Source organism: Piliocolobus tephrosceles, chromosome 4, assembly GCF_002776525.5.
Source record: "Piliocolobus tephrosceles isolate RC106 chromosome 4, ASM277652v3, whole genome shotgun sequence".
Lineage (NCBI taxonomy): Eukaryota > Metazoa > Chordata > Mammalia > Primates > Cercopithecidae > Piliocolobus > Piliocolobus tephrosceles.
The window spans coordinates 8389840-8405699 of NC_045437.1; the positions used below are offsets into that span (position 1 = coordinate 8389840).

The window sequence follows — 15860 nt, forward strand, 5'->3', positions numbered from 1 at the left end:
ACCTGTCTCTTTGTGTCTCCTCTTTCCCCAATAAATCCTTTGACCACTTTGCCTTTCCCTCCCTGCTGCCCTCTTGCTGTGTTTACTCCCAATACATCTCTGTGTTAAGTCTCAATCCAGGAGTCGCCTCACCAGGGCTGTTTCCTTTTCATTTGCATGGCTTTGGTGCCTATGTTATAATAATCAGAGAGAAAGAGCTCGTGTCTGCCCACAAAGAGCTTATTAAAATATTAGAACTTATTTTGTCTAATCCTTGTCTTTCTGGTGTGTATATTCTTTAGGCGTTGGCCATCCTGTCCCACATAGAGACTGCCATCATAATCAGAAACAGAAATTTAGCTTCTGCATCTTTTGTCCCTTCCAGATGATCTTTAACACATTCTGCAAAGCCAATAACAGTCCTCTTGGTCATCAAGCCTCACATTTCCAACCTTTTGAATGTTTAAAAGGTTGTGCTTAAATGTGTGATATTTGCTGTCATTAGACTACATTTTTGACCTTTTATTGCATTGTTTCCATCTTATTAATGATCATTGTTTCAATATTAGGAATTGATACCCAAAGTCTTATCTCAAGAGTATGGGACAGAGGAAAATGTAAACATTCAGAAAGATTCCTCATGAAGCAGCAAATTAGCTTTTCATACACAATATTTGAGCCCTAGGTTTTTGTCAGGTTACTGGATTCCACTTCTCAGACCTGTGTTTCCCAAAACAACACAAAACTATTTCCCTCACCCGAGCAGGTTGCTTTAGAAAGAAAGCGAAATCAGAGCTCTGCAGGCAAGAATTAGGCAGGAGTGTAATCCACTTTCCCATAAAGGAATAACCTCTTCTGTCTTCAGAAATGAGGCATGTTTTACACATTTATGCATTATAATTTCTCAAGGCATAGATAGGTAACATATTAAATTATAAAAGTTGAAGGTTCCAATCTTGGTTAGTGGTAATTACTTCCAGAGAATATTGCTTGCCTCCCTGATTGTTAACTGCAGTCGTGAATTTACTCCTGGGCCTCCCGTGAACCTTCTCCTCATTTGTATGGCGCATATATTTCACTCAGGCTCAAAGGCTTCTGCAGTCACTCTTATTAATTTATAAAATTGGTTCACCTACAACTTTGAGTCTAAAGAGGGAAAATGGCTTGCACTGCTCCCAGGGAGAGAAGGTGAATACAGGTAAAATGAGTCCCTGAGTGATAATAATGACAACCACACCATCATTTATTGGGAACTTACTATATATCAAGCATTGATGGTATATCTTTCAATTTTATTATCATTCAGGTTCTTTCTATATGTTACTGCCCTATGGAATGATGAGGAGACTGAGCTTCAGGGAGTGGGGATAAGGAAGTCAGATGGTTGAGCCATTTATCATTTCTGGATCTTCAGGCTTGTTTAAGCCTGTCTTTCGGGGTTTGAAGTTAAACCCCTGCCCCAACTTCCTTCTCCATCCTCCCATGTCCATTCAAAGATGCAGATTAGATCGAGGGAAATTTCTCTTAATAAGGCAGAATCTTTATTTCATCAGAGCTTCCTGAGTATAATGCTCAAGCAAAACATAGCAGTCTTTGTAACTTACCCAAATTTTTGTGAAATGCCTGATTTAATGAACTTTTCCAAAGAATTATGGTTTAAAGTACAAGCAATAATACTGCTTATATAAGGAGGAGAATGGCTAGCCCAAATTGTATGCCCTATTGTAAAAATCTCATTAGTAACTGACAGTGTTCATTTGTCATGGGCTTATCCCATGTGTGCATGCTAACTGTTGCTCAAAATGGTCTGACTTTTCTTCAGGGAAGATGAACATTTTCCCTGTTTATGGGATACACTTACTGAAAACGTCATGTACTAATTTCAATTATTCAAATTTAGAATAGATGGAACATGTGTCAATGAATTATGCTGTTGAATTATAACAGCCAATATTTGTGAAAGAACAACATCCCACACAGACGCCCTCTTTTCTTTTGAGAAAGGCCCACCAAGCCTGGATCCCATAAAGTATTCTAGTCTCAGGAAAGAGAATAGTAGGAAATAGATTGTATTTTTTTTTCCTCTTGGGGGAGGGTTAAGATGAGATGTAAGAAGGTGGGTGGGAAAGAGCTCCAAGGTGGGAAGCCACACTTGGCATTTCTCCTGCTCCATTTTCTGAGTTTTCTAAGTGATATCAAATATGGGGCCAACAAATGACCTTCGACCCAACTTCATTTATAATCTCTTGGGAATTGTGCATTTGCTGTGTCTTCCCAATCTCATGCATTTACTTCCTTAAACTTCTGTCTCTGTAAAGGACTCAATGCAGCTAAGAGAATAGCTATTTAAAGGGCATGGACCATGCCACCCTTCATTTTATCCCTGCCTAGTAGCGCAGTGGAGGAATACTGGAGCCTTTCCAACTATCTGCGAACCTGTGAATGTCTTGTTCTGGGTTATTTACTTTTAGGTTGTCTCTAGATTTTAGAATGGGGTGGTAAGAACTCTAAATGCAGAGTCAGGACACGTCTTTGAGCACACAGAGTTGGAAAGTGTATTTTCATGAAACACTTTCTAAAAAGCTCACAGAGATGAAAGAGTTCACCAAGATTTTGGAGAGGAGTTTGAAATTTACTTAATTATTTCCAAGAACAAGGCTGGAGGGAAAACAGTCTTGGTGGGGATTTGCCAAGCCGGGTTTGAACCTGGCTGCACTTGTTTGGGTCCTTGAGGCATCCTTCTCCTCTCTGTAAAATCAGGGAATTTAACTACTATCATTTCACCTCAAGATAAATTCAGGGATCAAGAAAATTCCATTGCTTCACAAAACACACTTTCTTGGAACTTCCATCTAGAAAGGAAGTAGAGAAAGGAGGGCAAATATATTGCTCCAAAAGGAGGGTGATATGTTTTGTGGCACTGGGTGGAGGAGGCCCTGTGCACTGTGCTGTTGCCTGGAATCCACTCTCTAAATGGCTGCTCCACTGTCATCTCTCATGTATGTTCCTGATAGGGATTTCCAGACATGTTGCCGCCACCAGCATCCTTCTCTTGGGGAAGGGTGGGTTCTTGTCACCAGGAGGCACAGGACCTCAAGAGAAGTACCATGAAACCAGGTAACTTGCAACTACTATAGGAAACAGGAGGTACTTAGAGTGATTCCGAGGCAGGAGAGAGGAAGCAAAGTGAGGGGACAGGAGATAGAATGTAGATGTCTTCACTACCTATGCATTACTTTCAAAGGAAACATGGCCCATGAATCCATCCTTGTGAGGAACAGCCAACCCTCTGCCATTTAGGCAAGGCCACTTAGATTAAGAATTAAAAATCGTATTTCAGCAGTTTTCTGTTTCCTATGATACAGCTCATTTTCAAAATATTATATTTTATTTCAAACTCACAGTTTCTATGTATTATATGAGGAATTATATTAAACATAATTATATTTGAGCTTCATTTCCTCCATCATGCTTTTAGTAGCCCTACTCTTAAGATCTCTGCAACACCCAGATCTATGTTAACCAAATGTGAACTGTGGTTTCAGTCCAGGGTCTCAGTCTGCCTGCAGGGGCATGGTAGGAGCTGCAATGCTTCCAAGAAAAATGTACACCAAGCAGAATAACGTGATAAAAGCAATCTCTGACACCATTTTCTCTTTGACTTTAGAAAGAAAATCATATCTATTTTATAAAAAACCAAGAATAATTTCAGAAAAGTGATAGTTTCATATTACTTTAAGGGAAATTTCCTCTTAGACTAAATATCCATAATTGTGCAGTCAGTTACATTCAATCCTTTCTGCTATTTTCCCCAAATGAGACTTGAGGAGATAATTTAAATGAAAAATTGCATCATATATTTCAAATAGGTCAAGAAAAGTATTTGAAGTCATATTTCAACTTATTGTTTAAAGCGAGTGAATGAAAGGAGGAGGAACTGGATACACAAGCATTTTGTGAGACTATCTAAATATCAGAACATATATTACCAAGATTACAACTGTTCAGGAACAAAAAGGCAAGAAATAAAATTATGGTATGACACTATTAATTCTATTCACTTTCTAAACTCATAGCCAAACATAGGTTATTCATGTAACGCTTTAAAATTTTAATTTTTCATTGCTTAATAAAAAAATAAGTAATTTGGGGGTTAAAACAGTTTAATCTTTATAACATGCTTCACTAGTTCATATATTTATATAGTTTTATTAATATTTGGCCCCATATTAAGTGTGCTTTTTCAGCTTTTTGGTCAACTGAGAAATATATATAAAATAACTATACACATATACATTTATGTATACATATGTGTATATATGAGATATAGAAATACATACACATGATTTTTTTCCCCTTTTTTAATGGGATCATGACCATTCAAATATGGCTTTCACTAAATAGGGTGGTCTTCCCGGGTCAAGCTTCTTGTCTTTGTGTTCATGCTGACTGACAGCTGTTCATTCAAGAAAAACCTTGTTTTATGCAAAGAAGAATGGAATAGGGTGTGTCAGAGAGAGGGTAAGTATAATACAACTCAATGCATCATTCATCAGCTCAACCTGATACCAACGCTTTGTAAACAGAAAGCCTAATTGACCTTCCTTGTCACATATTTCCTGTTGCCCATGGAAATATTTCTAAAAGTGCTTTAATACATCCTCATGTCCTGTCCTGGCCACCATTCAAAAGGCCTGAAGATTAAACAGGAGTGTTATGAGGCTTCCCCAGCAGGAAGTGGTCTGCACTTCAGTCTGACGAAACTCACTCCTTTGAGCAGTGGCCATTGCTTAGCACCTCTGGGGAGACAGTACACTTGGAGGTGATACAAAGAAAAACACCACTAAATTGTCTCCTCAATGGTAGGATTTATTTCAGTTCTCACATACAATTGAATGAGACAAACTATGTACATAAAACATAAGTACAAAAAATATAATACAATTTATAATGTACATAATCAGGATTCCCTCGTTTTATTCCCCACACAAACGGCAGCTAGAGATGGTAAGAAGGGGGTTGCTAGGAAAGGGTGACTGCGCACTCAGCAGTGCTGAGGATAGATCTTCAGAATGCTTTTTCATAAAGATGATGAATAGGGTTGAGATACAGAAACTGGCAATACACCAAGAGCAGTAAGAGAGCACAACATATTCACTCCTGTAATAATAGCTACGTTTTTCTTTCTTATAAACGTGTTTGTTCCTCAAAGTTGAGGCTTGGAGCAGATGTGAGTTGACTTACACTGGTTGGTTAGGTGACCTCCACCCACCCCTACTCCGACTTCCATAGTTGATCCAATGTAGCAGGTGATGAGCTTCCAGTTGCCACAATTGGTATCTTAAGCTGATTTCAGAAAACACTGTATCTGTCAGGTGTCATTAAGCAACGATCTGGGATACAGACCTAGACAGCTCTCAGGAAGCATTGAAAACCAGTGAATTGATGGACAGGAAAGATAGAAGTCATGACCATTAGAAATTTCTATTGCGTACATCTAACAAGAAGGTTTTGAAGACTATCAATCATTCAAATGTAAGGAGTGAAAGAAAGTGTGGTGCGCCCATGGCCCCATTAGGAAGGACCCAGCAATCCAGAAGCGTTCTAGCAGAGCAACCCAAGATCCATTTTCTCATTCAAACAAAGGGGAAATGCAAAGCTATCTCATTGTTTTAAAAAGCTAAATTGTAATTAAGATATATTGTCTTTCAAAATTAAATTTAAGATCAGTAACTTGTCTGCAGCTTGTCTGCAAGAGTACCAAGGGCTGAAATTGGCTTTGGAGAAGGTTTACAAAAAAAAAAAGAAAAAAAAAAGAAACAATCTCAAATAAGTTTATTTTGTGTCACAAAACAGCCAACAGCAAATTAACACAGAATGAGGCATTTAACATTTGATAACATCTTTAAAAGTCACATCAAGCTGCATAGCACAAAAGTTTTGCTATGCACTTTTGAAGAATCCAACATTGGACCAAGTTTGTGCATTTTCTTGCAGATGATGTAGAATCTCAGTGGTGAAACTAGGTGCTTAGGTTAAAGATTCATACTGTGCTTTGTTTCAAAGTGCAGAAGTTCAGCTTGCTTTTGGCCAACAGTCACGGTAAGAGAGAAAAGCAATCAACTTCGGCAGAGATAATACTAATACTTTTCTTAACCCAAATTAAGAGTGACAACGTTTGTGAACTTGTGAAGCAGTTTGATATGAACTTAAAAATAATCAGGCAGTGTTGTAGGTGGTTCTCATTCCGTGCTCACCGTATCTATGCCAGTTGTCACCAGCCTGCGTCTGATTTTCCTCTATCCACGGACTTGCCTGAAGAGAAACAGAAACCAAAACCTCTACCTCCTACAGGCATCATGTTGACATTCTTATTACAGAACAAACACTATCATGTTTTTTTGGAACAAGTAAAAATTAAAGTGATGTTAGTTTCTAGAAGGCTAAAACTGAGGTCACCTCTCTTCTGAACATATATTGTACTTATTCTGGTTCTACATCCCCAATGAGGGCAAAAATCACATCTGAAGATGATGTGCTTCTCGATCATTTTCTATTCCTGAGTTCAAAGAGGCATAGGAGAACAATTTTCTTTAAAGTAAATCCAATCAATCTTCTAATTCTAATTGGACCAATAGTATCCACATGAAATGATAAATGATCATCTTAAACAAGGCACTAGCAACTTTTTCTAGGAAATTAAATTATCCGCACTAACAGAGAGGAGAGAAAATGATGCTCTTATTTTAGCAACATGATAGAATAGTTCTGATTTCTCAGAATCCAGATTTTGCTCTCAGCTTGTATTTATCTAACATTTGAATCATTTTATTACCGCCATTCATCTAACATTTGGACCATTTGGCATTAAATTGCAAAAGGCTGAGAAAGAACAGGATCACATTTGAACTACTGGCCCCAGATTTTAGAGCAAATATGAAGGGGTGGAATAAATTTTCTTGACTGACTGACAGTTTAAGAAGCACAAAAGAGTGATTTTCTACCTCCTCTTTCCTTCTTCCAGGTCTGAAAGTACCCTTGACTAGTTCCTGCCATTGCAACAACACAGTAAAACATGTTTGCTTGAGCAAGAATTGATATTGACTCCGATTGCAGGGAGTAAGCCTTTCTATGGCAGATATGATCTAATATGATCTATCAGAAAGACTGTGTTTTGAGACAGCTTTCACTAGGAAGTATACATTTTGTGCCAGGCTCTGAATTTGGTTTTGAGAATGCTCTATGTCACTTGCAATGTGAACTCTATTTTCAAAAGAGGATAGGATTCTCTTCCTCACGCTTCTATAACATGTACCACATTTCTGAAAAAGCAACAGATGACCACTGAATATATCTCTGATCTATCTGCCAAAACAATGTGTACAATGCATCTTTAATATAAGTCCGCAGGAAAGCAGTATGAAAGTCACTTTAGAAATCATCACCAGCAGTTCAACATTACATCTTGTTTACCTTTTCTATTACCAAACGAGAAAAGCAGCAAGGATTAAAGCAACATATTTTCCTTTGCTTTATTAGGTTAACAGCAAGGATTAAAGCAACATATTTTCCTTTGCTTTATTAGGTTAACAAAGCACATAACCTGAATTCCTTGGCTCAGTATTTGTAGAGTTAAAAAAAAAATTTAAATCAATTATAATTAATGACCTCAATAGGGGAGAATAGCAGAAATAAATTTCACGATGATCCCCTGTCTCCAAATATTTTATCTTACATCGTGCATGGCATTCCCTTTTGTGCATTTCTTAGGTCAAAGTGAACATTTTTCTATGTTCTCCCATTTCACCCACTGCCCCAAAGAAGTAAGGGGCTCAGGTGGCATCTAGTGTATGACAAGATAAGCATAGGTAATTACAGATAACCACAGGTAAACATTGGCAACGTTGTGTCAACATGCTTCCCCAAGTACACCGGGAAGTGATGAAGAAGTTAGGAGGAACGAATGGGCTAGGCATGGCCGAGGCCATCTGTAAACTCCAGTTTGTACCATATCGTAAGTGGTGAAGAATTTGCATACAGTTAAGGTTATTAATACCTTCATAGACATTGATTATTGGAGGTGTGGGGCTTAAGCACAGCCCTGCCATGTGGAAAATGGTCAGGCAGTTGCAGTTTATTTTATCAACTATTGGTGCCTGTTGCCTCTGGTTCTGTGTTCCCGAGCCACCTCTTGAGATAGAAATGCTGAGGTCAGTGGAGTTACCCCCAACACCACACACAAGAAAACCCCACTGAAATGTAAACGACACCCGGAGCCTAAAGAAAGCTGATGGCCCAGGGACAAAGTTGATGAATAAATATCTTGACAGTATTGGGGAAATATTTATGATTTCTTCTAAAAGCAAAAGGAACACTGCAAATAAGCAAATGAATATTTGTAAATTCAAATGCCAACAAAGCTGTGTTTAGACAAAACGATTAGCTAAGTATAGACTTGATATATGTTTAAGGTGAAATTCCCTTTGATATTCAATTATATGCTAATGGATCCCCTTAGAGGGCCACTTGGGGACATGGAGAACGCCACTGAGACTTTTCTTTTTTGGAGACATGGTCTCTGTCTGTCACCCAGGTTGGAGTGCAGTGATATGATCTCAGCTTACTGCAACCTCAACCTCCAGGGCTCAAATGATCCTCCTGCCTCAGCCTCCCAAGAAACTGGGACCACAGGCATGCACAATGGCTGGATAATTTTTTGCATATTTTGTAGAGACAGGGTTTCACCATGTTGCCCAGGCTAGTCTCAAACTCCTGAGCTCAGGTGATCCGCCCACCGTGTTCTCCCAAAGTGCTGGGATTATAGGCATGAGCCAGGGCACCCAGCCTTTGTCCATGACTTTGACAGCATGACTCACTAATTCTACCAGAGACTCCAGTGGGAACACACAGCAAAATAGGCTTTGACTCCCACAATTTCCATCCTTTTGTAGATAAATGAGGAAGTAAGGACGCCCTTGACTAAAACTCTGGCACTCAGGGCAGTTGATCCTGGCAGAATCCAAGGGTCAGACCCATGGACCTGTGAAGTGGGCCACCATTTCTGGGAACTGTCCATAGCACTCACTGAGGTAACCAGGTCCCGCCTTTCATGTCACCTACTTATCCGACTGTTTCCTTCATTTGCTTCTTTTCTATTTGCCATCACCTGTGACCCAATGGGGCCAGACCCCTGGTTCATCCCAGACCATATGAACATGAGTGGACTCTCCCTAGGGACAGAGGTTTCTCCCCGGCAGGGATGCCCTCACCTTCATTCAGTGTTCATCATCTCTTTTCAATTCTTTTAGAACTTCAGCCCCACACAAACACTTTAAATGCTCTTTTTTCCCCTCAAATATGAATGCCAACTCTAGTGAGAGTCTACTTGAACAGGTTTAGGGAAACATCCCTACACACATGAGGAAGCTGAGATGCCTCATGTAAGTCACAAGAAGCAGCAGCGTAGAAATATGCTCGGAGTGGAATGGGGAGTTCTGGAAGGCATGCCACGAGTCTGAAGACTGTGGCTCTTCTGTGCGGTGGAGCCTGACGACGTGCCCCATGAGTTCCTTAGAATTCACTAAGTCCATATCATTCAGAGGTTACAAAACCCCAGTTTCACCAAAGTCACATGTCCCTGGAGCTAAAGGAAGCCCACATGTTGTGCAGTGTACAGAAATTCTGTTCTCCTTCCTGTAAACTGTCACTACACTGTAAAATAAATATTAGTTGGTGATGAGTCTAGCCTCAAGAAAGGACCCTGAATAGCACTGGGAGTCACTTTCAAAGAATTTAAATGTAAGACTAAAGCCAGCTTCCTCATGAAAACCAGCCAATCTCCAACTGTATTCAGAAATAACTTGAGAAGTTAAAAGGTGATTAATGTCATTTTACATCAGGTGCAGACAGGTGTAGCTTAAAACTATTTGTTGCTTTTTGTTCCACTTGTACCAAAAAAAAAAAGAAAAAGGGAAGAATTAAAGAAGAAAGGAAAGAAGAAAAGAAGGCAGGAAGGCAGGAAGGAAGAACAAAAGGAGTGAATGAAGGACAAAAAAGAGAATGAAAAGGTCATTCAGGAATTTAAAATGTGAACCACAAAGTTTCACCAGGACTCCCAAACAGCCCAGTCCTAAGGAAGAGCGGCTTTATGAAGGAGGTTCCAAGACAGGGGAGAGATCGCACTGTGAAAGCCCAACGTGGAAGGGTTCACTCATTAAGCGTGGAGTACGGAGCCAGAACACGTGAACGGGAGCTACACAGTGATGGAGAAATACAACTTATTCCACAGCTGGTAAAAATACTTAGAATATACCTGAAATTATCTAAACACTTGCTATTCTGTCAAATAAAAGAGAGAAAGAAAGGGAGAGAAACAATGTTCCTTTGAACAGTGTGGTATGAAACAAAAATGGGATTCTTTTGCAATGCTAATTTCAAAGGTTTATATTATTAACAACATGAAGATCCTGTAGTGAGGGAGGGTGTTTTCCCAAGTCACTGCAAAATATTCACTGAAGACCAGCTTCGATGGCATTTAGAAACCATTTCCCATCAATTCCAGTGAAGCATTCTTGAAATATTAGAATTCTCTTTCCCAGGGAAAATAAAATGTCCCTTTAAGCTTACAAAATATTAGGGAAGAAGACTAAAAAAGAACTAAAACGTGCTACATAGTGATAATTTTTTTTTTCTTACAAGAAAGTGATGAGATGAGTTGAAATACCTGATGAAAATCCAACCTAGGAACAATTAGAGAACGAGCTGGCTAGATTTCCCCTACTGAGTATGGGCTTTGATCATGTGCATATAGACAGAAGACTCTGACATATGAGGAATGTGTGAGAGGCAACATGAAGTCTCCACTGCAAAGACCCTGAATGTCATTTACTTGCAATCCAAAAGAACTTACAGAGCCCACCTGCCATTTCAATACCGTGTCATTTCTGTAAATTTGAGTATATTTATATTTTGAACTCAACAATATTCATTATTAAACATAGAATTCTGCTAACACTTTCTGAAATTGTTTCTTGAAATTGGAAACTAGGGTAAGGGTAAAAGCACATATGCTAATAAAATTCTGTGTTCCTTAGTACCCCTACTATATATTTTTTCATAGATCTGAAGGTTCATTTGTCAGTAAGAACACATTTCCATGTCTACCCAGGACTTTATCACATGGTTAGAGGCATCAGATGAACTTTTTCAATCGTGTTATTATTTTCAATATTTATTCAACTAACTGCCATATGTTATGTATCAGTTGTTTGTGAGAAACGTATATATTTTTTTTCCAGTGACCTCCGTGAATGGTGTTATCACACTCTTACATGCTTATCGATGATCAATGATGAGACCACAGGGATCCCAAAAACCCTTACTTCCAGCTATCCTGACTTCCCAAGGTGCATCTTGAAATGCTGTTGCCTCCATGCAGGGAGAGGCGAGGGTGGATGGACTGGGTGGGTGGGAAGGCAGCACTGAAATAAAAGAAAAGGCACCAGAGCTGAGCATCTCCTGCTCCCCTGGCCTGGAGGCAGCAAGTAACAGCAGAAACTGGGGGTACCACTTCGTATGGACTTGGCGGACTCCAGAAAGCCAGCTTTACATGGCATTAATGCTCTTGGGTAGGGGCTGATTACCCACACATTGGTTATATCAGAGAGATGAAAAATCAAACATTGATTATCATTAATATCAGTTCCTTCAATATTCTCTATAACACAAAAAAGTTGCTTTTAGTTATAATTTAGTATTTTCAGTACTTTCACTAATTGACATCATAAATGTTCAAGACTTCTTTGCAGGGAGAGAGGAGATGTGGAGTCTATCCAAAAGCTATGTAAGTGGTTGGTTATTTTACAGACTGGCTCTTCAGGACATTACTATGGACCAGACAGGTGGGCTTCCAGGTCAACTGCATGGCAAGGAACTTCCTAGAATGCCATGAAATCCAAAAGTCAGAATAAGGCGAGTTTTGCAGCAACCTGCAGAACACATCCACGCTTCCTTGTGCCTGCGCCTCTGCTCCGCTCCCTCCACCAGCAATGGCACAGAAACCGCATCAGGAGCAAGGTGAGGTGCCTCACAGTCAACTGCAACCTCTGCAGATGTGGGCCAGGTAGAATTCCTGCGCTTCCCAGGCAAGATGAAAACACACGAGCTGCTTCCAAGAATCCCATAGCTTTATCCAGATTTGGGAAGTTGGGCCATCCATGGTGAATAATGGTTTGGCCACATTCTTTTTCTTCATTTTTTGAAATATTATTGACCTAAGCACTTCTTGTGGAGGGAGCAGGTCTCTCAGAAAAAGTGCCTATTTTCTTGAATTAAAACATCATGAAGATTTGCACCCCAAAGCAAGAAGACATTTATATTTCTAAAGACTCCTTCCAATGTGGGTGGCACATTTACAAAATAAAGCTCAAAAAAACAAACCAATGGACTGGTCAGAAAAATAGGAAGAACACAATTAAAAACTTCACACCCTGACTCATTCAACAATGGTCAAGATTTTCACGATGTCATATTTCAATTTTTGTTGCTTTTAAAAATGTGTATTTTTGGCAGCAATGGGACACTCCAGTGGCTTGAAATGCACTTGAAATGGATCCAAACTTCAACTCAGAAGCCTCAGAAACATGGGCAGTCATGGGGCACAGGCCTTGAGGAACTGGGGATTTACAAGAAGCCAAAAACATAAGAACTGTTAGTACTCATCATAATTATTGAGATCTGTAAAGTAGGCGTTAGAATAGGTCTTCCCAGTGAGATGTGGGTTGAAGTATTTGTTTCTTTCCTCTAGGATCAAGTTGTTTTTGTTAAATGCCTGGAAAATATATTAAGAAAAAAAAACAGGTTTAAGAATGCTAAGTAAATGAGGATGACTATTATGTTGAATTTGAGCTCTCTGCTAAGGCTCCATTATTTTAAAAAATGTTTTCTTATTTATTTGCTTCGCCAGATTACTTGCCTCATGGAGGACTTGCCTAATTACCAGAATAAGGTTGGCAGTTTGTGATATCTTCCAGTTAAGTTTTCAACTTTAGCTATGAAGTTACCAAGAGAAGCAGGGGGTTAGAAAACCCAATTCTAAATCTCTAGAAAACCTAAAACTCTAATGATTTCAAATTAACAGACAGTTTGAATGTAACTGAATATATATAACTGAATTCATATTCATATAACTGAATAGATATGTAAGTAGCTTTCAGATGACCATGGATGAGTAAGTTTATCAGAGACCTTGACGGAACTTATTTAAGTAAGGGCATCAGGTTTCAAATGCCTTAATTGCTTTTCATCCTGAACTTGTTAGAAGATGATCATTGTAGCCATTTTCTGTGCATAGTCATTAAAGTCACCTGCAGTTTCAAAGAGCCTCAACTGAGCCAGATAGAAGATATATATGGAGAGGAATAAAATGAAGATGAAGGAGGGTGCCCAGAGGCCATCTGTCCAGGATTAGTCTGGGCAAAGTATCAGAAAAATGTTCTGGCAGGATTTGTTAAAGACTGGGCAGCTGGCTGTGCCTTCAAGGTCCTTTACCTTCATGGCAGAAACATTTCTGATTATCTTTATTATTATTATTATTATTATACTTTAAGTTCTAGGGTACATGTGCATAACATGCAGGTTTGTTACATATGTATACTTGTGCCATGTTGGTGTGCTGCACCCATCAACTCGTCAGCACTCATCAACTCGTCATTTGCATCAGGTATAACTCCCAGTGCAATCCCTCCCCCCTCCCCCCTCCCCATGATAGGCCCCAGTGTGTGATGTTCCCCTTCCCGAGTCCAAGTGATCTCATTGTTCAGTTCCCACCTATGAGTGAGAACATGTGGTGTTTGGTTTTCTGTTCTTGTGATAGTTTGCTAACAATGATGGTTTCCAGCTGCATCCATGTCCCTACAAAGGACAAAAACTCATCCTTTTTTATGGCTGCATAGTATTCCATGGTGTATATGTGCCACATTTGCTTAATCCAGTCTGTCACTGATGGACATTTGGGTTGATTCCAAGTGTTTGCTATTGTGAATAGTGCTGCAATAAACATACGTGTGCATGTGTCTTTATAGCAGCATGATTTATGATCCTTTGGGTATATACCCAGTAATGGGATGGCTGGGTCATATGGTACATCTAGTTCTAGATCCTTGAGGAATCACCATACTGTTTTCCATAATGGTTGAACTAGTTTACAATCCCACCAACAGTGTAAAAGTTGTTTCTCCACATCCTATTTCTCCACATCCTCTCCAGCACCTGTTGTTTCCTGACTTTTTAATGATTGCCATTCTAACTGGTGTGAGATGGTATCTCATTGTGGTTTTGATTTGCATTTCTCTGATGGCCAGTGATGACAAGCATTTTTTCATGTGTCCGTTGGCTGTATGCATTTCTTCTTTTGAGAAATGTCTGTTCATATCCTTTGCCCACTTTTTGATGGGGTTGTTTGTTTTTTTCTTGTAAATTTGTTTGAGTTCTTTGTAGGTTATGGATATTAGCCCTTTGTCAGATGAGTAGATTGCAAAAATTTTCTCCCATTTTGTAAGTTGCCTGTTCACTCTGATGGTAGTTTCTTTTGCTGTGCAGAAGCTCTTTAGTTTAATTAGATCCCATTTGTCAATTTTGGCTTTTGCTGCCATTGCTTTTGGTGTTTTAGACATGAAGTCCTTGCTCATGCCTATGTCCTGAATGGTACTACCTAGGTTTTCTTCTAGGGTTTTTATGGTATTAGGTATAACATTTAAGTCTCTAATCCATCTTGAATTAATTTTCATATAAGGAGTAAGGAAAGGATCCAGTTTCAGCTTTCTACTTATGGCTAGCCAATTTTCCCAGCACCATTTATTAAATAGGGAATCCTTTCCCCATTTCTTGTTTTTGTCAGGTTTGTCAAAGATCAGATGGCTATAGATGTGTGGTATTATTTCTGAGGACTCTGTTCTGTTCCATTGGTCTATATCTCTGTTTTGGTACCAGTACCATGCTCTTTTGGTTACTGTAGCCTTGTAGTATAGTTTGAAGTCAGGTAGCGTGATGCCTCCAGCTTTGTTCTTTTGACTTAGGATTGTCTTGGCAATGCGGGCTCTTTTTTGGTTCCATATGAACTTTAAAGCAGTTTTTTCCCATTCTGTGAAGAAGGTCATTGGTAGCTTGATGGGGATGGCATTGAATCTATAAATAACCTTGGGCAATATGGCCATTTTCACGATATTGATTCTTCCTGTGCATGAGCATGGTATGTTCTTCCATTTGTTTGTGTCCTCTTTGATTTCACTGAGCAGTGGTTTGCAGTTCTCCTTGAAGAGGTCCTTTACATCCCTTGTAAGTTGGATTCCTAGGTATTTTATTCTCTTTGAAGCAATTATGAAAGGAAGTTCATTCCTGATTTGGCTCTCTGTTTGTCTGTTACTGGTGTATAAGAATGCTTGTGATTTTTGCACATTAATTTTGTATCCTGAGACTTTGCTGAAGTTGCTTATCAGCTTAAGGAGATTTTGGGCTGAGACAATGGGGTTTTCTAAATATACAATCATGTCATCTGCAAACAGGGACAATTTGACTTCTTCTTTTCCTAACTGAATACCCTTGATTTCTTTCTCTTGCCTGATTGCCCTAGCCAGAACTTCCAACACTATGTTGAATAGGAGTGGTGAGAGAGGGCATCCCTGTCTTGTGCCAGATTTCAAAGGGAATTTTTCCAGCTTTTGCCCATTCAGTATGATATTGGCTGTGGATTTGTCATCAATAGCTCATATTATTTTGAGATATGTTCCATCAATACCGAATTTATTGAGCGTTTTTAGCATGAAGGGCTGTTGAATTTTGTCAAAGGCCTTTTCTGCATCCATTGAGATAATCATGTGGTTTTT

The 15860-nt window shown here is 39.2% G+C and overlaps 1 protein-coding gene across 1 annotated transcript in view; it reads right to left on the reverse strand.

The window, feature by feature from the left end:
• Window positions 1-4827: 4827 nt before the first annotated feature.
• Window positions 4828-15860, reverse strand: part of SEMA5A (semaphorin 5A) — a 510195-nt gene continuing 499162 nt past the window's right edge. Inside the window, exon 23 of the mRNA XM_023218224.2 lies at window positions 4828-12808. Within this exon, the coding sequence (XP_023073992.1) occupies window positions 12689-12808 (120 nt within the window). The 3' untranslated portion in view covers window positions 4828-12688. The remainder of the gene's footprint in view (window positions 12809-15860) is intronic.